The sequence below is a fragment of the Typopeltis vanoorti genome, chromosome 3 (assembly GCF_054136105.1).
Source record: "Typopeltis vanoorti isolate ZY-2024b chromosome 3, IOZ_Tvanoo_1.0, whole genome shotgun sequence".
NCBI lineage: Eukaryota > Metazoa > Arthropoda > Arachnida > Uropygi > Thelyphonidae > Typopeltis > Typopeltis vanoorti.
The window spans coordinates 16,149,240-16,171,623 of record NC_143551.1 but is presented as its reverse complement, the minus strand read 5'-3'; the positions used below and the strand labels follow the sequence as shown (position 1 = coordinate 16,171,623).

Genomic DNA, 22,384 nt, shown 5'->3' with positions numbered 1-22,384 from the left:
GTGTGACTATCTATGCTATCCACTATGGGGCGTAGGGGAATATTAGTTTTGTGGATTTTGGGTAATCCATAAATACGGGGTTCTAACGATACAGCTCTGACCACTGAACTCCAGTACCTGCGCCATACGTTCTTAGCCAACGGCTACAATCCCTACAAAATAGATAAAATACTACATAGGCCCATTACTCTGCCCTCCCCTAATACACAAGAATACAACATGACCATTTCTATTCCCTATATCAGAGGTACATCGGAAAAGATAGCCAAAGTATTGTTGAAACATGGCCTTCGCACCACCTTCAAACCTCATGTCAAGCTGGCAACTCTGATCCGCTCGCCAAAGGATAAACTTCACCCTTTAGCACATCCAGGAGTGTATGAAGTTCCATGTGACTGTGACTTGGCCTATTATGGGCAAACAGGAAGATCAGTGAACATCTGCCTGGAAGAACATGAAAGATACATTCGCTACTATTACTATGGCAAGTCAGGACTGGCAGACCACGCTTTGGACACTCCTTCACACAGGATTAGATGGAGGAAAACAAATGTGCTATTTTTTTTTTTTTTTTTTTTTTCGTTAGAGGGCGCCAAAAATAGATAGGACTTTAGATCTTTTGTCTTTTGCAATTATATTGTTTCACTCACTCACTGTTGCGTTTACATGTGTGTTGTGCTCTGATGATGCTGATTTGAAAATCGGCGAAATATTAGCGTTAATAAAACATCTTTGTTGATAAAAGTGTTTGTGGTGTTGTTAATACCGTGAAAAATAAGTCATGCATGAACAAACCTGTCAAGATTCCAACATTATCAGATCTTATATTTCTATCTTCTAAGGCACTTTTTACTGTATCAATCCACCTATATCTTGGTCTTCCTCTGGGTCTTTTTCCTGAAAACCTGGCAGAGAACACTTGTTTTGCTAATCTTTCCTCACCCATTCTGTTTAAGTGACCATACACCTGAGATTAGCTCTGCTAACTAACGCATTCCTGGATGCTGACAAAGCAAATTCATGCGCCCCTAATCTTTTTTAGGCCTCTCATATCTGCAGTCTCTAGTCTTTGGTCAAGTGTTTTACTTCTGATCCAGCTCTCAGATCCATAAGTTAAAACTGGCTTGAATACTGTCTTGTATACAGCTAATTTAGTGTTTTGGCTAATTTCTTTCTCATTCCATATAAATTTATTCAGTTGACTTCCTACTATACCAACTTTGTTGATTCTGTTGTCAATTTCCATATTTAATTTCCATCTACACTAAAAATCATGCCTAAGTAGCTGAAATGTTTTACTTGTTCTATAGGTTCTCCATTCACAATGCAGTTGATATTTTCAATGTTTCTGCCTTTTTAATTGCAAAAAATGATTTATAATATTCTTTAATTTTAATTCAAAGATGGATTTATTCTGACACTTCTGAGATAAATGAGGGCATCCTTCCACATCACATTCTAAAAGTATTTTTCATAAACTTTCATTATAAGTTGATCAACTCTTAGAAGTTCAAAAACTAGAACCATAGAAAGAATGAAGTATTGACTTAATTTCTTCAGGGATGAGAATTTTATCTACTGATTCTTCATCTTGGTTGAAGACAAGCAAGTTATCCTACTTATGCACACTTTTGTTGCATCTTAGAAGACTTATCTCAGCATTATTCACTAATACTTCTCATATTGCCTCAAGTTTAAGATCAACCCTTTGGGCAGAAATATTTTTTTCTTTGTCCCATGCTTACATGTTCAAACAAGTCTCCATAACATTACAAATTTCCAAACTTATGGGAAGGGTAGTGGCCCTTCATAATCCATAGCATTATACACATCTGAAAGGGGATGTGCTTTGCAATGGGATGTAAAGGCAACTGATGTGAAGACAATGACCTCTATATACAAGAAGCTTAGTCGTGGATGTACTTCATGTGCAAACTTTGTTTGCTTACACTTGGATAAGGATAAAAAAAGATTTTTTTTTTTTTTGCAAGTTTAATTCAATCCAAATCCATGATCTATTGGCAGCAACAATGCTATCAACTAAAGCCAACCAGACCTTCAGATACATATGTAAAAGAAATGAATTAAGAAAAATGTAACAGTTACAATAAGTTGCATGTTAAATATCTTAATGTAAAAAACAACTCTTACCTTGCATTTTCAAAAGTTGCTGATTCTGTTTTATTAATAGCACCAAACCCAACTCCTACAGCCAGTCCCTCTGAAACATTAAATGATAGCCCTATATTTCATTATACATAAATATAATCATAGTGAAAATATTATACTGAAAACAACTTTTCCCAGAGATAACCTTTTTGTGATTTTTCATACATGATCCACAGAATACATAAGTCACCAAGAGCAACTATAACACAGACTGCAGGCATTTTAACTATTCTGTTTGAGGTGTAGTAGCATTCTTTCTAATTACTTGAATGTTTCTGGCTAAAAGCCAAAGAGTAAAAATCTGTACCAGCCAATTGCTACTACTTATTTCCTGTTGGCTGAATGATTTCCTTTACATGATGGTACTAATTTCTAATTTTTTTATTTATTTTATTTTTTTTAAGTTTTCATTTTGCTAGCACAGGAAATCAGAGCTTTGTTTTGTGTTACTGATTTATGTTTCTAGAAAAATAAATTTCAATCTAATCAACCTAATCAATGTTTTGTAGATATTTCTGAAATGTGAAATGAATTGTTACAGATTTAGAACAAAAATTATTATCACTGCCTTCTGTACAACAAAAGACAATCATGTTAATTTTTCATTTGCTCCTTCAAATAATGACAGGAAAATTAAATAAGCAAAGGACAAGAGAGTAAAATAAAGTCATATGCATTTATTGACTTAAATATATCTTATCAATGAATCTATTCATTTTTAACATATACAGACAAACTCTAGATAGATACATGAATCTCTTACAATTAGTATTTTTGTATCATTAAACTGATGATCAGGGATATTATGGAACAAAATGTTTCATTATCAAATATCTTTGGGGGTAACAAATAGTCTGTGATATTGTCAGAGGCATCCTTTTTTTCTTTCTGTTACCCAAATCATACTTGTTGGCTGTTCATGTTCTGCTGGAGTTCAGTTATTGGGTAAACTTATCATCATTGTTTTTGAAACAATTTCTTTCTTTCTTTCTTTATTTATTTTTTACAAAGAAACAAAAAAGAAACTGTTTTGGAAACAATGATATAATCAAATTAGGAAAAATAGCAGAAATATTTCACAAGGTTTAGAAAACTGAAAGTTTTACTGAAGGAGATCTCGACTTGAGCTCTTTACCAGCTTGGAAAAATTATATCCAAAATGGGTTTTTTTTTACAAATAACTCTTTTCTAGTCTGAAATATTTATTGTATTGTAAAAAAAAAAAAAAAGAAAGAGCATTAAATTCTCCATGAAAATTATGTACACAAAGAATAATTGAATGCACTTCCAGATGCATAAATCAGGATCAATTTCTGTATAATTAAAGGGCCCTCATTCACTGACAAAGCACTCGCACTACTAACTCTGGCAACCCATTCTACTTTCATTCCTCTCCAAGCAAAGAAAACTTGGTCCTTAAATCCACTTGCTACCTGTACTCATAATTAAATTTCCAGAGATGATCAAGTTTTCCCCACATCAGTCAGTACTGAAAGTTTTTTCAATATCAATCCTATAAACCATTTAAGTAACTTACATATCTCTATCATATAACCCTCCCCCTTCTTCCTACTTATCAACCAATTTCTGTAACTGATAAATCTTCAATCTATCCTTACATAGTGTTCCATAGATGTGCCACCACCAGATCTGTGCATATCTAACGTAGGAAAACCAAACTAACCATTATTTGAATGATACCTATCATTTCTTTGTTGTATAATGAAACCTGTGGAGTAGTCATGACTAAACACCACAGTAATAAGATTTTTTATTAAGTAAATATTTCATCCTAAGTATCATAGGACATCTTCAGTACAGCTAAATACTAAGAAACACATACAGTTAGGGCACATGCTTACAATGGAGTCCCTCTATGCGTGCAGTAGCGTGTTATAGAATTAAATTAAAATATATCTTAAAAAAAAAAAAAAAGATTACATTAAAATGAGATAACATATATAAAATTATTTTACACAATTTAGGACGACAATTTCCTAGACTTTAGGGATAGTAAGAACATCATTACGGTTCTAAATTGGGTCTGTGATGTAGGGCTTCAGCACTTTCTTTATATAAGCGTTCGTGTTTATATAAAGATCTATGTAGAAGTTTGGTCTTTTTTCAATGAATACTATGGTTTGGGTTTTCAATTCAGTGCTGTGCGAGGCCAGATTTCAGTGGTTTGATAAGACAGATATGGTCCTGATGTTTCAAAATGCGTTTGCTAATGGATCTACCTATCTGTCTATAGTAGGGCAATTTACACGAACATGGGACCTCGTACATGCCAGGTAGCATCAGAGGTGAGAGTTTGTCTTTAGGAGAAGGTAACCAATTGTGGATCTGGTTGAATAGTTTGTAGGCAGTAGCCAATTTATATTTCCTCATAATTTTTGAAAGACGTTCGGAAATGCCTTTGACATAAGGTATGGGAATCCTATGGGCTTGTTCTTGTCTAGATCGATGTGTGGGTAAGTGACTGATGATTTTTTGAGTTGTTTTTGGATTGTATCCATTTTGTATTTTTGATTGTTTCCAATTCCTGGTTTAAAGATTCTTTGGAGAAGCAGAGTCCGTGTGCTCTGGTTACTAATGATTTAATTATCATTAAATCATTAGTAACCAGATATTAATAACTCAAATAATAATTTTTTTTTTAGATATATTTTAATTTAATTCTATAGCACGCTACTGCATGCATAGAGGGACTACATTGTAAGCATGTGCCCTAACTGTATGTGATTCCTAGTATTGTTTGAATTAACTGTACTGAACATGTCCTATGATACTTAGGACGAAATATTTACTTATTAAAAAATCTTATTACTGTGATTATGTGTGTGTTTAGTCACCTATCATTTCTCTCCTTAAACTCATTCACCATTGAAGCACTCCCAACAACTACCTCTGGCAATTCATTCCACTCATTCAAACTCTCCAAGCAAAGAGTATCATGTCTACAAAACCTTACTAACCACACTCTTATACAATATCCATAGTTGACTCCTTGTCCTCTTCCAACTTGCCATGTATTGAAAAATTTCTTTTGTGTCAATTTTGTAAAATAGCTTAAATAACTTGAGAGAGAAAGCAGGAAAAAAAGTGTGAAGATTAACATAACTAAAGCAAAAATGACGACAAATTCAGATAAAACTGAACTAAAATTGGCAGATAATCAATCCTACTGAAATTGTGGAGGACTATATTTACCTTGGTCAATTAGTTTTTAAAGAAACACAAGACAAAGAAATAAATAGAAGAATCACACAAGGAAACAAAGCATTTTGGTTATATAAAGAAATTATTTGTTAGGAGATTTGCCTGTATGCTTAAAAAGAAAACTACTTAATATATGCATTATTCCAGTCATTTCCCTTCTCCTGTGCCTGTAAATTAAACTCTGCAATCCACAAACTTTCAAGCTGTCCTCATAAGGAACATTCCACAGACTTCACACTGGCTTGGTCACTCTTCTCTGAATCCTCTCTATCACCTCTTGATCTCAATGAAACCTCGGTGATCAAATCTGTGCACAGTAAACAATTTGCAGCTAAATCATAACAGATATGGGATAATAACCTCCCTATCTTTACTTCTCAGTGTGTTCAACATCCAAGTAATCCTTTGAGCTACTTTGCCAACTTTTACAATATGTCCACTAAATTTCATATCTGTCCACCATCACCCCAAATTCCTATAAAGTATGTAATATTTTCAACCTCAAAGCGCATTCATTACCTTACATTTTTAATATTAAAGTGACAGCCCTTGTCCTTTGCACACATTGCCAATTTATTTAAATCATCCTTCAGGATATTTACATCACCTTTAGCAACTATTGCCCTCTCCAGTTATGCATCATCAGCAAACAACTGAATATCTCCCCTTCCTAAATCTTTCTCTACAACATTAATATACAAATTAATGAGTAGTGGTCCTAGTACAGAACCCTAAAGCATTCCACTACTAACCCTCATTGACCTTGATTCCCCTCCACCATACACTACCCTCTGATTTCTGACTGTAAGCCACCAGCTTCATATCCATTCCCATTTGCTCCAACTTATGTAATAGTTTCCCCATGTAGTATTTTGTCAAATGCCTTTGAAAAGTCTAGCAGTATCACAATATAACCATTTCCTTTATCAAATTTCACTGTAACTTTATTATAAATTACTAAAGCAGGACCTATCTTTTACAAAGCCCCCTTTCCCCACAAAACCTCTTTATTTCTGTATGTCAGTGTGTTCTTCAATAACTTGGGATTAGATCTAAGTTCTAAGAGGCATTTTAACTACTTTTGCAATATGACTTCTGAACTTTAATTTAGAGTCCACTAGCGTCCTTAAATCCCTAGCTTATTAATTTCTTACAGCTATTCACACATATTACATGACTGATAATTTTTTCATTCCAAATTGCATAACCATACACTTTGCTACAGTAAACTGACAGTCATTCCTCTTTGCCCATACTATTGGTGTATATAAATCATCCTGCAAGATCTCTACATTATTTTTATTAACTATTTCTCTACCCAGTTAGCAAACTACTTAATATTTCCCCTCAAATCATTTCCTATATCATTAGTGTCAAGTCAAAATAGCAGTAGCCAGAGGCCTGTATAACAACACTAGTGACATACATTCTCCTGGACACTACCCTTTGATGCCTGTCCTTTATTGCATCTTTGATTCATGTAATATATTCATGTATATAGATACTGTAGACTTTGCATCAAATTGCCTGAGCATCCCATTCTGCAAAGCACAGTTCCTTTCATAAATATATTGCTATGCATTATGGGAAGGTTCAGTACCCCAAGTGGATCTGACCCTATGCAAAAGTCATATTTGTCATACATAAATAGCAAAAAAATGCATCATCTTATTATTACAGTTATTTTTTTACTTGGTTACAGAGCCAATCACCAATCCAATCCACTAACCTGAAATCCAAACCATATATTGAAACTTAAAAATTAACTTGTCATGTGGTGCCCTGTCTATCTGTCTGTCTATGTGGTGCCCACTCTTGTTCTCTGTTGTAAAATATTTCCAGATTACTAAACCAAGAGTGCCCTTTAACATTTAATATGGGCTCTTACTAATTTCTTCAAAATCTTAACAAACTACAGAAGAAATACAAGCAGGCCTATAGTTTCATACTTCCATTCAATTGTCACCCTTATGCATTGGTACTATCTTACCCTCATTCCACTCTCCTGGAACCTGTCCCATTGCAAGGCTTTCATCAAACAGTCAAATTAATGACACAGTCATTTACATAGCACATTCCCTTAAAACACTTGGTAAAATTCCATCTATTCCCCTGTCTTAATAACATTTAGCATACTCAATATTCGGCATACATCGCCTTCATTCACTTCTAACACTTCACCACTCATTATCCTTCTAGGATTAAAGCCTATAATACCAGGATGGAACACTAATAAATAGCTCATTAAATAGCTCAACTATGTAATCTAATTGCTGTCAACAATTTTTTTCTTAATTATCTTCCATGCACTAATGACTGCCCCCCCCCTCTTCCTTCAAATTCTTTCATCCATTGTATTGCTGCCAGCTGTCTTCTAAGTCTATGATAATTGCCCACCTTATAATTCCACAAATTCTCTCTCTTTTGATACCTCCAAATACCTATTCATCGTCACATCGTCTCTCATCAATAGGAAATGCATATGACATGTCCTCTGATGCTATGACCAAATCCAAAACTCTTGATCCTCAGCTAGAGCTTTTGCTGCACGGGGCGGTCCCTGAGTTTGCCACCTCTCTCAATATACACACCAAAAATACTACAAAAAGTCAAAACAACGTATAGGGAAATAAATTTAAAAAACTATGTTTTTTGAAGTACAACTTTAATTCCAACATTCTAAAATGTTATTTTTCTTGCTTTTCCGTTAGCAAAATCGTCGATGACATTGTCAAAGTCTATTTCATCACTCAGTTGCTGTTCTATAGAGTATGGCAAGATTTCTTAAATGCAAAGCGCCACCAGGGGCGGACCGCTCCCTCCTAGCTACGCCACTGCCCTCAAAAAATCCTAAAATTCAGTTCACTTATTGTTGCATATTGCCTCCTTTGCCCACTTTATATCACTTGCTAAACTAATTTGCCTAAACATTTCCTGTTTCTGCTCATTACTAGTCATATTCCATGCTCTATTTAGATCCTACTAAATATCTTGTTTAATAAACAGATATCTTATACCATATACTCTCAAAGCCATTATTGTTATCTACACTGTGATTCTCTATCCTGAGAGGGAACAATTTATCTCTTATCATGAGTAACACTCCATCACCACATTTATCCTCTCTATCCCCCGCTTGGTGTCGCACTGATCAGATCGTCGGCTTGTCGAGAGCTCCTGAAAAGATTAGTAGTATTTTGTGTTAACATTGGAAACTTTACTAGAATTTTAAGTAGTATTGTTTGCTTTGTTTCTTGGTGCGTCTGTGCAATTTTTGCGTATTTTCTGTTATTTTAATTATTATTTTTAAGATAAGATAGCGTACATATGGCACCGATAAAGAAAAAAATGGCGGTCAGGTCGCCATGTTTGTTTAAGAGTTTTGATGTAAACGAATTTATGCAATGTGCTGTCTGTGAGATGTATGCTTTGCAAAGAGTGGTGGGAGTCTGGTTAGAGTGTGATAGTGGAGTTAATAAGTGCAGAAAGTGTAAAGAGAATGAGGATCTCAAGCGTGTTTCGTGTGGCGAGAGTGATATCGTTAACGATAGTCAGAATGAAGAAAATGGCAGTGGGCTAGAGAATTGCGTGGTAGTGCCAGATAGGTGTAAGAGCGTCGTTGAAAGTGTAAATGAAGATAGAAATACAGAACGAATGGAAGATTTGATTGATAATGAAAATGGTGAGATAAATGCGAGTAGTGAAATTGCCCATTTGAACGGTGTGATACACAGAGCTAAAAGACAACTGGAGCGTATGGAAAAATGTGTGTTGAACGTACAGACAAATAACCGGCGAAAGTCTGTGACGGCAAATAATAGAATGTTCGTAAACGTCAATCAAATGAAGGAGCGAGTGCTGTATGGGGATTCGCTATTAAGACGTGTGATAGTCGAGAGTTTAACGAAGTCGTACCAGCCGGGTGCGAACATAAAGGAAATCAGCGGATCTATTCGAGTGCAAAAACAGAGGGTGAAAGAGATGATAATCGTGGCAGGAACAAATGATTTGAAAGAGGACAAAATGGAAATAATAGAGAATGTGAGGGAATTACTTGAGGTAGCAAAAGAGAAGAGTGAGAGAGTTAGGATGGTGAGTATCTTACCATGGTATGACAGTGTTTAGAAGGAGGGCCATAATTGGCAATGACTTTATGCGTGGGTTATGCATGGAGAGTGGTGTGGAATTTGTGGATGTGTGGAATGAGTTCGATGGGCGAAAGGACCTATATAAGATGGATGGGTTACATTTGAATGGAGTTGGTGTAAGGAGGCTTGAAAAAGTGTTGATGAATGATGTGGAAGTGGATGTACAGACTCAGGGAAACTAGATTTATTAAGAGGGAGGGCGAGTAGATATGCAGACTTTAGGGAAGCAGCTGAGTGTATGAATGAGTATATTATGCCCAAGCGAGTACGAAGGACAACAAATCAGAATGGGATAGTTAGTATAAGGCATCAAAGTAGGGATGGGACAAATGGGCTTCTGCAATTCATGTACACTAATGCCAGGAGTATTAGGAACAAGAAGGAAGAGTTTTTGGCCTTGGTTGGCACTTCCAGGCCACAGGTTGTTGGTATTAGTGAAACATGGCTGACAGCAGATGATAAAGCTAGTGGGATTGAATGCGACGGGTATAGCATGTGCAGGAGTGACAGGGTGAATAAAAAGAGGGGAGGAGTGTTATTGATGATAGCTGATGAGCTGCAGCCAAGGAGTATAGAAGTTGAACTGCAGGATGGGGAAAAAAGCACATCTGAGGCTGTTTGGTGTGAGATAGAATCTAGCAGAACAAAATATACAATTGGGTGCTGCTATAGACCAGGTGATGGAATAGATGGTGGGGATAGTATGAATAGGCAAATAGAAGAAATGAGTGGAAGGAGGGTAATTATTACGGGTGATTTCAATTATGGTAACATTGACTGGAAAGAGGAGAGGGCACATGTGAGGAAGGAATTGGATTTTATGCGGTTATTAAGGGACAACTATCTGCGACAACATGTAGTGGAAAATACCAGGGGGCAGAGAGTGCTGGACCTAGTAATTGCAACTGAGAATGTGGCTGTAACGAACATGACCATGTTGCCACCAACTGGTGAGAGTGACCATAAGGTCATGACTTGGGAGGTGGCTAAAGGAGTGGAATTTACAATTAAGACAATTTACATGTGGAATTACCGGGCTGGTAAGTATGACGAGCTTAGGTTTGTGCTTGGCTCAGTGCCATGGCATGTAAAACTGCAAGGGCTGGACATTGATAGTGCATGGGAGGTGGTTAAGAACCATTTGCAGGAGGCAATGGTTGACTGTATACCAAGGGTCCGAATAATAAATCAAGTAGGGTTTAAATGGATGAATAACACTATTAAGCTTGAGGTGCAAAAAAAGAAACAATTGTGGAGGGAATTTAAGGAGAAAGGTTACCATCAGGTGCAGAAACAGTATAAAGCTCAGGCCAGGATGGTAACAAGGGTGGTAAGAAAAGCAAAAGTGGATTACGAAAGAAAATTGGCCATGCAGGCTAAAGAGATTCCCAAACAGTTTTTTCAATATGTTGCAAGTAAAAGGAAAAATGCTCATGGTAGAATGATCTTAAAAAATGCTGAGGGTAGGGAGGTAACCGAATCAGTCGATATTGTGGAATTACTGAGACGAGCACTTTGCAAGAGTATATCATCCAGGTGGTGACTTTGCAGGAATGGAAGAACCAACAGCTTATACTGGAATGGTGGTGAATGAAGTGGAGGTGAGTAGTCTATTACAAAACCTCAATGTCAAGACATCTGTGGGATTGGATGGTATACCAGCTCGTGTCGTACGTGAAGCGGCTAAAGAATTGTCAGTGCCCTTGACCATTTTGTTTAATTTGAGCCTCAGGTCTGGGTCAGTCCCAAGGGGGGGTGGAAAGAGGGGAAAATAGTTCCACTGCACAAAGGTGGTTCCAAGGCTGCTGGAAAATTACTGGCCAATCAGCATAACAGGGATCATTATCAAGGTCTTAGAGAAAATAGTCAAGAGGAAAATACAAGATTGGATAGAAGAAAATGGGATACTGTATTGGGGACAGCATGGTTTTGTGAACGGTAGGTCATGCCTCAGTAAATTGCTCACGTATTATAACACAGTGATGGCTGAACTGGATAAGGGTAATGGGTTTACAGTGATTCTACTGGACCTTGATAAGGCCTTTGACAGGATACCACATGGAATTCTAATCAGTAAATTGCAGCATATGGGGATGGACATAGGGTTGGTGAGATGGATAGGAGGGTGGTTGACGGAGAGATATCAGAGAGTGGTTTACTCAGGAGTAGAGTCCACAAGACGGCCTGTGACTAGTGGTGTGCCACAAGGATCTGTTCTTGGACCACTGCTGTTTAATTTGTTCATTAATGATATAGGAAAGGATCAGAGAGGAACAGTTAATTTGTTTGCGGATGATGCGAAGTTGGGTAGGGCAATAGTGAATGCAGATGACGTCAAAATTTTTCAGGATGATTTGGATAGATTGGAGGTCTGGGCTAAGGAGAATGGATGTCAATTTAATGCGGCAAAATGTAAGGTTATGCATTTTGGGGTGAAAAGATTGGCGGCAGTCGACTGCATTGGTGGAACTGTGCTCTAGGAAATTGATGAGGCACGAGATTTAGGAGTGTTGGTGGATAAGGAATTGAAATTTAGATGACACATTGCAAAAGTGGCCAAATCAGCTCATCAAATCACTTGGTTGCTGAAGAATACATTGACAAGCAGGTTATTGTTCCTCTGTATCGAGCCTTGATAAGACCCCATCTCAACTACTGTGCCCAGATTTGGTCACCTAGGTTTCTTCTTGATGGGGAGGAGGTGTAGAGGATCCAGAGGCGAGTGACCAAGATGATAGCAGGTCTGTGGAATGAACCTTATGAGAACAGGTTGAAGATTTGTGGGTTGCAAAAATGGATTGATAGGCGGAGGAGGGGAGATATGATTGAGACATTCAAATTACTGAAGGGTTTCTATAAAATTAATTCAGAAGATATTTTTGAGAACTGGGCTGGTTGTGGGAGGACTAGGGGACATCCATGGAAACTGGGCAAAAGTGTGGTTAGTAAAGGTGTTAGAGCTGCGTTCTTTACTTTTAGAGTAGTGAATGAGTGGAATGTGCTCCCTGAGTCTGTGGTGGATGCTGTGACAGTGAATGAGTTTAAGGCGAGATATGATAGATACTGTACGAATGTCGAATAGTTGTGATGAATATGATTTGAGGCCTCCCTCGATGAGTCTAATGACTCCCTGGAGTTGCTCGTAATAATAGTAATAGTAATAATACTGCCAAAATATGCTATATCCTTTGATTTCTATCCCTGGAGAGTGGGAGAGTGATCACGATACTGAATCTAGCTCCATAGAGTCTTAACTTCAGTGGGAAAATTGCCACAAGGTTTAAGGGAGATTGTGGAATGAAGGGTGGGTCAAAGCTGTATAACTGAGAGGAGACCTCCACATAGCCTTTAAAGGAATGCGGAGAACCGACCACGGCTTCTGACCTAATGTCCAATCCTCACCTTCTCGTGGTGCACCCTGTTGGGTATCTACTTGGATACTGAACGGACAAGGATGGGCTGGCAATTTGGGATTTAGCCGACCAAATTGTATTCTTATTGGTTAAACCAAAATATAGAATGATGGTACAACATGACAAAATTTCATGCCGGCTGGGGTGTCGCCCAGTTAAACAAGGCCCCCGTTGTTTTCGCCAGGGAACCAGGGCGAACAGCGAAAAGTTTGCTACTGGAACAAATCTGAAAATAAACCCCAACTCAACATCACCAGAGTTAAAGATCGGTACTATCATCGTAAGAAGCCGGAATGACAAAGAAATGGAGCTAGCTGAGGAATTAGATAAGTACCAGATCGACACAATAGGGGTGACTGAAACAAAAAAGACCAAAACTGGTGAGATCTTTCTGAGCAATAAATACAAAATGTTATATTCAGGCAATGACAATCAAGGAAAAGAAGGAGTAGCCATAGTATTCAACACAAAATACGAGGCTAATCTTCTTGAATGGCAGTCAGTCTCAAGTAGAGTAATGTGGGCAAATATGAGAATGGGGAACTGACAATGAGATTTATTTGTGCCTATGGTCCCACAAAAGGTTCTACTAAGGTAGAAGTGGAGGAATTTTTTGAGGCTTTAGAAAAAGCAACTGACACAATGAAAAATGAAAAGTTGGTCATTGTTGGGGATCTAAATAGCAGAGTAGGAAATGATTGTGAGACATACAAAAATATTTTGGGAAAATTTGGAGAAAAGACCAAAGCTAATAATAATGGCAAATATCTGTTGGATTTCTGCTCAGGACATGGTCTGGTTATTACTAACACCATGTTCCAATATAAAAATTGCACAAATTCACATTGAGAGAAGAGGCTAGGAATAAGAAAAGTCTCATTGACTATGTTATTGTTGATAGTGATGTTTTCTCCCTGGTGCAGGACACCAGAGTGCACAGAGGATTTGAAATTGGAAGTGATCACTATTTAGTCTTGAGCAGGATAAAATTGAATTTCATATTGACAAGAATAACATGTAAGAAACTTTTAAAGCGAATAAAAGTTGAGCAGCTCTCAGATGTGAACTATAGGCTAAAATACACAAAGATTATTGAAGAAAAAATGAAAGAGTTAGAGAACAGGAATCAAACCTTGGAGATTCAGTGGCAAACTCTGAAGAAAACATTGACTGATTTTGCCAGAGAGGCATGTGGTGAGGTTATCTGTAAGGATAAAAAAATCAGAACTCCCTGGTGGACACAGGAAGTTAAAGAGGCAGTGAAGGAAAAGAAGAAAGCATACCAAAAGTTCCTGTCAAATAAGTCAGCTTGTGCTCTTAGAGAATATAGAGACAAATGCAAGAATGCTAAACACTGTGTAAAACTAGCTAAACAAAAGTCATGGGAGGACTTTGGCAGGAATATAGAAAATAAATATCAAGAAGGTGGCAAAATATTCTGGAGGTTGTTGAAGAAGCTTAAGAATGGAGGAAAGAGTGCTGTAAAAGGAATTAGAGATGATGAAGGTGACATGAAAACGGGAGAAAAAGATATCCTTGAAGTATGGAGTAATTACTTTGAAAAACTGCTAAATGAAACAAGCAGTGATGACAGCACAGTGGTAAAAAACACTGACCAGGCATGCAGTCAGGAATACATATCCATACTAGAAGTAGAAAAAGCCATCAAAGGTTTGAAATGTGGAAAGGCAGCAGGAGTAGATGATATTCGACCAGAAATGCTGAAGTATGGTGGTATAAGAGTCTTACAGTGGCTGCACTGCATAGTTCAGAAAGCCTGGACAGAGGGACGAATTCCCAATGATTGGAGTAGAGCTCTCATAGTACCCATATATAAAAAGGGAAATAAAACTGCATGTGAGAATTACAGAGGTATTTCCCTACTGAGTGTTCCTGGCAAGATCTATGCAAGTATGGTTGAGAAGAATTGTTGAAGAAAAGCTTGGTGAAGAACAAGCTGGATTCAGGCCAAATAGAGGCTGTCAGGATCAGATCTTCACTTTACGACAAATAGTCGAGAGAGAGCATGGGAATATAACAAAGATCTGTATTTAAGTTTTGTCGATCTGGAAAAGGCATATGACAAGGTGCCAAGAGAGAAGCTATTCAATACGCTGCAGTTATATGGTGTCAATGGGGCATTATATCAAGCAATACTTAGTCTTTATTTGAGTTGTAAGTCAGCAGTTAGAATTGAAGGAAGTACAGGAAGATGGTTTAATGTTAAATCTGGTGTGAGACAAGGATGTACATTAGCCCCTCTGCTATTCATTATCTATATGGATCACATTATGAAGGAAAGTGGTATTAAACATGATATCAAAATTGGAGATGTTAATGCAGCTCTTTGCTTTATGCGGACGATGTTGTACTTCTAAATAAATCTGCTACAAGTATGCAAGATTCTCTGACTAAATTGAATAGCTGTTGTAATAGATATGGTATAAAGGTCAGCAATAAAAAGACAAAGACAATGAAAATAGGAAGAAGCATTGAAAATGTCAACTGTGTTGTGAATGGAGAACCTGTGGAACAAGTAAAACATTTCAGCTATTTAGGCACAATTTTTACTGAAGATGGTAAATTAAATATAGAAATAGACAACAGAATCAGCAAAGCTGGTATGGTGGGAAGTCAATTGAATAAATTCATATGGAATAAGAGAGAAATTAGTCGGAACACTAAATTAGCTGTATACAAGACAGTGTTCAAACCAGTTTTAACTTATGGATCTGAGAGCTGGGTCAGAAGTAAAACACTTGACCAAAGACTAGAGACCACAGATATGAGAGTCCTGAGAAAGATTATAGGCATAAACAGATGGCATCAATGGCAATATCATATTAAAAACGAGGATATTAGGAAAGAACTTGACATTGTCAGCATCCAGGAATGCGTTAGCAGAGATAATCTCAGGTGGTATGGTCACTTAAACAGAATGGGCTAGGAAAGATTAGCAAAACAAGTGCTCTCTGCCAGGTTGGTAGCAAAACGACCCAGAGGAACACCAAGATATAGGTGGATTGATACGGTACAAAGTGCTTTAGACGATAGAAATATAAGATCTGATAATGTTGGAGTCTTGACAAGTAACAGACTGATTTGGAGGAAAATTGTAGATAGGAAATTAATAATGATGTAATTTTTTTCATGTAGTACTATCATATCCTGTACACCCCTTGAGGTACATGGCAGGAATTTGATGATGATGATGATGATGATGATAATGCCAGAATTATAAAGAATAAAGGAGAGAAGTTTTTGGCAATCATTTATCTCAATTAGGCCAAAAAGTTATAGGAATTAGTGTGACTTGGTTGACTGAGAATGATATAAGTCACAGGGATAGAATGTAATCGGTGCTATTTTCAGACAGGATACAGGGAACAGAAAGGGGGGGGGGGAAGAAGAGGAGGAGTTTTTGCAAATGATAGTAGAAGAATTAAAACCAAAGAGTAGAAGTACATCAGAAGAAGGACAGGAGGCAGAAATAGTTCATCTGAGGCTATCTGGTGTGAGAAAGAGGCCAACAGGTTGAAATATATAGTTGTTGCAGTTATAGGCTAGGGAACATAACAGAGAATGTAGATGCATGCATTGGCTTTCCGAAGTGGAGGCAATGTGGCTAGATTGGTTACTGTTAAGTTCTCTGATGCTATGATGACCAGATCCAGTACATCAGTTAATATAATAATAACATCAGTGATTATTATTCCCCTTTATAAGATTTTAATTAGGCCACATCTGGATTACTGTGCACAGATCTGATCACCTGGATTCTATGGCAATGAAGAAGTGGTGAAAAGGATCTGGAGGCAAGTGACAAATATTGACAGATGTATGAAATGCTGACTATAAAAGTCTGAGGACTTCAAAAGCTAGCTAATATGTGAGAAAAGAGGGGATATGACAGAGAATATAAGTTATTAAAGGAGTTTTATAGGATTGACATGGAAGTTTTTTTTCAACATGCGGCAGGAAAAGAAAGAATAAGGGATGACATGCAGAAAGAGAATGCAAAAGAAAGAAAAAAATTCTCATTGAATATGTCATTGTTAGGCTTATAGCAATATTTTCACATGGGTTCAGAAGAAGAGAATATACTAATGATTTGATGTAACAAGTGATTACTATCCCATTTAGTTTTCAGGATAAAAATTAATATCAATGCGAAGGTTATAAAAAGAATCAAAGTGCAGCATCTTTCAGGAGAAAACTAAATATATAAATATTACCATGTATGGCCCCTAGTCCTCCCACCATCAGTCCTATTCTCAAAAAATATCTTCTGAATTAATCTTATAGAAACCCTTCAGTAATTTGAATGTCTCAATCATATCACCCTTAGCTAACTTACCCAACAGTTAGCTAAGCCACTTGTCCCCTCACTGGTAACTACTCAATTTTTATAAAAAATTCTGTCCATTTCAAATCACAAGTAAAAAATCACATTGTTAAAAATTCAGTTAATAGTTAGTTTGGACATCACTTATTTTCTAATGTGCCATTAACAGACACTCTTCATTTAATTAAGCCTACCTCTCTTCGATGTCTTTGAATTATTCAAATTTACTTATGTAAGTAGGTTACTTTACTTGACAAAGAAAAATCTACATACAAATTAATGATACTGCATTGGGTCTCTCTTTCTCTCTCTCTCTCCTTCCTTTGGCTATCTTTTACACTGAACATTTTGAGAACAAAGCACATACAACAGCTAGTTTCAAACCATTAGTTTGATTATGCTACAATAATGATATGTTTACCATCACATCCCATTGACAAGACACTTTGTATTCAATAAAAATTCAATTCATTTGTAACCCACATTTGTTAAGGGGGATTACAAATGAATCCAAAACTTTGGATTCCTTTCTAGCTCACCTTAACAGCCAACACCACAAAATTCACTTCTCGTTATATAAAGAATCAAACAATTGTTTGCCTTTTCTTGTTACATCAGTTACCTGCTTTCCCAATGGTTCACTATCTATTTCCATTTTATAGAAAGCCAATGCGCACTGCAAGATATCTACATCAACAATCACATCATCCAGCCTAATAATATGGAATTCTCAAAAAAACTAACTCATAGAGCCAGGGCTATTTGTTATAATTATTATTAAAAAAAACCTCCAGGGAGTCAGAGACGCATCGAGGGAGGCCACATACTACACACACACACACACACACACACACACACACACACACACACACACACACACACACACACACACACACACACACACACCAGCTATCATACTTATTCTTGAATTCATTCACACTGCTTGCATTCACAACATCCAATAGCAATCCATTCCAATCATGCACCACCCTCTATAATGATTATGTTATAATGATTGGATATATAAAAGGTTGTATCATTATTATAATGATACAGCCATTTCTGCAAAACTCAGCTATCTTTGTAACACCTTTTTGACCAATTCACAATTTATCTATTTACAAAATAGAAAAAATACTACATTCCTCCCTACACTTCCCTCTCTCCAAACACACAAGAGCAAAACAGCACTATTCCTATTCCACATATCCTGATTACATCCAAACCACTAATAAAATATAACCGTCACACCACTTTGAAACCATATGTCAAATTAACAGCTCTGATCTGCTATCCCAAAGACAAACTTCATCCTTTAGATCATTACATAGAATGTGAAGTGCCTTGGACTACTATAGACAGACAGGTAGACACGAAGATCCATTTACAACTGCCTCGGATAACATAATACATTCACTACTATTAATTATGGCAGGTCAGGACTGAATATTGACCACACTCTAAGAAGAATCATAAATAATGGGGAGGAGTTTTTGGCAATGGCCAGCTTCATTTGACCAAAAATTATAAGCATAAGTGAGACCTGGTTGAGAGAAGATGATATAAATACAGGGATAGAATAAAGGGGATATTGTATTTTCAGGAGGAGGGGAATATTGATAATAAAGAACTCAAACCCAGACAAAGCAAAGCTCATGATTTTAGGTCTGAGGAAGATGGTTCATTTGAGGACTATCTGGTGCAAGATAAGAGCCAAGAGGACAAAATATATTGCACTGATGCTATAGATGGAGAGGGGGGGGGGGGATGTGGATGCGATGCATTGCCACATTAGCAGAATGAGCAATTATTATGGGGGCGGCTTATGGGAACATATCCTGGAAGGAGGAAAAGGCAAAAAAAAAAGATGGAAATGAAATTTATATAGTTACAATGAACTTAGATATGGGAATTGGTTAGATTATGATACTGATGGACTTAGCAAGTAGTAACGGATATGAAGCTCGTTGCATAGATGGGAGGGATGACAGACAGACAACAGAGTGGTGAAAGGTAGAGTGGATTCTAGGAGAATAAGGATAACTAGGGGAGTGCCTCATGGCTTTGTACTAGGGCCACTGTATTTTACTTTATATATTACTGATACAGTGAATGATTTAATTGGAGATATTTATTTGGAGGGGAAACAATAGTTGATAGAGGTAATGTAGACATCCTTCAGGACAATATTAGGTTATGTATTCGAGATGAAAAGATATTATATACTGAGTATTATACTCATAGTACTGGATTACATGAAAATGATGAGGCTAAAGGCGATGGTAGAAAAATAGTTAAAGTTCAGAGAGCATACTGCAAAAGTTGGCAAACTAGCACAAAGGATTAATGGAATGTTGAAAAACACACTAACAAGAAAAGATAAAAAACTATAACACATTTTAGGAATGTTAGTCAAGTGAGTTTTATTTATCATCCTACTAGTTTCACCGATTTTTGCTATCGGCATCTTCAGGGATACAATTGGTAAGCGATATGAAGGTAACAGACTAGGTTTTAACTAGGCCATAAAACTCACTTGACTAACATACTAAAATGTGTTATAGTTTCTTATACAAGTAGTCAAGAAAGAAAATCACACCAAGAAAAGATAAAGTTATTATCCCTCTTTATAAGGCTGTGATTTGGCACATCTTGACTACTGCACACAGATTTGGTCATATGGGTTTCTCAAGGATGATCCAGAGATGAGGGACAAAGCTGGTGAAATATCTGTGCAATGCTTCTTATGAGGAGAAACTGGGGTTGTGGGTCGCAAAGTTTAGTTGACATGCAGAAAAGAGAGGACAAGACAGAAAGTCATAAGTTACTATAGGAGTTCCATACAACTGACACAAAAGAAATTTTTCAATATATATATATATGCTTGGTATTTTTAACATTTATTATACCCAAGGTAAAATACCTTCTACATATATATATATATATATATATATATATATATATATATATGTTTATATATATGTAGAATGGAAACAGAAACAGGTGGGGCCAAAAACAACTTAATTTTTTTATATTTAATATAGTGGGTTCTATTATTGATTTATAGTCAGGGGCAGCTCGTCTACAGGGGCCAATTTTTCTTCTAGACTTAATAACGAGAAACATTTTTCCAATAAACTATCGATTTTGTTCATAGTTAAAATGTATTGTTTATGGATGTAATAAAAATTTAAACTTTAAAATAAATTATAACAAAAAATAACAACAATAATTAAACATACTAAAAACAATAAAACAGATCAACAACGAGAATAAATAATAAGACAATGAAAGAATCGCGTGCTATTTATGTACAAACGCAGTGATTGGGCCAGACTAAACAGGGCCCCAAAATAAGTGTTGTGCTTGGTAAACAAACACGATTGCTAGTGCACGTCCTTCACAATCAAAGAATCGCGCACTATGTATGTACATGCCAACACAGTAACTGGGCCAGACTAAACTGGCACCAAGATAAGCATTGCAGCCGGTAAACAAACACAATCGCTAGTGCACGTGCCTCATACATGCTCTGTGTTCTACACGTATAAAATAGGGCCAGACTTAGTACGGTCCCAAAGACCGTACTAAGTCACATTATACAATATTGCCACAAAATACTACAGTAATTTTTTTTATTAAACAATAAAACCTGTTGGAAATAGATCAAAAAATAATAATTACAAGAAACATATTTTTTAAAACTACAATTATTGGGCTAGTTATACAAATATAGGTAGGGCCCAGCCCCTATACATGAGCTGCCCCTGTATATATATATATATATATATATATATATATATATTTGATGTTGTCGCTTGGTGTCGCACGGATTAGATCGTCGGCTTGTCGAGAGCTCCTGAAAAGATTAGTATTATTTTGTGTTAACATTAGATATTTTACTAGAATTTTAAGTAGTATTGTTTGCTTTTTGTTTCTTGGTGTGCCTGTGCAATTTTTGCGTGTTTTCTGTTATTTTAATTATTATTTTTAAGAAAAGATAGCGTACACATGGCACCGATAAAGAAAAAAATGGTGGCCAGGTCGCCATGTTAGTTTACGAGTTTAGATGTAAACGAATTTATGCAATGTGCTGTCTGTGAGATGTATGCCTTGCGAAGAGCGGTAGGAGTCTGGTTACAAAGTGATAGTGGAGTTAATATGTGTAGAAAGTGTAAAGTGAATGAGGACTTCAAGCGTGTTTCGTGAATCGAGACTGATATCGTTAACGGTAGTCAGAATGTAGAAAATGGCGGTGTACTAGAGAATTGCGTGGTAGTGCCAGATAGGTGTGAGAGCGTCACTGAAAGTGTAAATGAAGGTAGAAATACAGAAAGAATGGATGATTTGATCGATAATGAAAATGGTGAGATAAATGCGAGTAGCGAAATTGCCCGTTTGAATGGCGCGATACACAGAGCCAAAAGACAACTGGAGCGTATGGAAAAATGTGTGTTGAACGTACCGACAAATAACCGTCAGAAGTCTGTGACGGCAAATAATAGAATGTTCGTAAACGTCAATAAAATGAAGGAGCGAGTGCTGTATGGGGATTCGCTATTAAGAGGTGTAATTGTTGAGAGTTTAACGAAGTCGTACCAGTCGGGTGCGAACATAAAGGACGTCAGCGAATCTATTCGACTGCAAAAACAGAGGGTGAAAGAGATGATAATCGTGGCAGGAACGAATGATTTGAAAGAGGACAAAATGGAAATGATAGAGGATGTGAGGGAATTACTTGAGGTAGCAAAAGAGAAGAGTGAGAGAGTTAGGATGGTGAGTATCTTACCACGGTATGACAGCGAAGTGTTTAGAAGGAGGGCCATAATTGCCAATGACTTTATGCGTGGGTTATGCATGGAGAGTGGTGTGGAATTTATGGATGTGTGGAATGAGTTCGATGGGCGAAAGGACTTATATAAGATGGATGGGTTACATTTGAATGGAGTTGGTGTACGGAGACTTGAAAGAGTGTTGATGAATGATGTAGAAGTGGATGTACAGATTCAGGGAAACTAGATTTATTAAAAGGGGGGGGGGGAGTAGATATGCAGACTTTAGGGAGGCAGCTGAGTGTATGAATGAGT

The 22,384-nt window shown here is 36.8% G+C and overlaps 1 protein-coding gene across 3 annotated transcripts in view; it reads right to left on the bottom strand.

Annotated features, from left to right (window-relative positions):
• Window positions 1-22,384, bottom strand: part of Zip48C (Zinc/iron regulated transporter-related protein 48C) — a 245,670-nt gene that overhangs the window by 81,421 nt on the left and 141,865 nt on the right. For all 3 annotated transcript variants that reach the window (XM_090415478.1, XM_090415479.1, XM_090415481.1), the window contains one exon: window positions 2,152-2,221. In XM_090415478.1, the coding sequence (XP_090271604.1) occupies window positions 2,152-2,221 (70 nt within the window). The remainder of the gene's footprint in view (window positions 1-2,151; window positions 2,222-22,384) is intronic.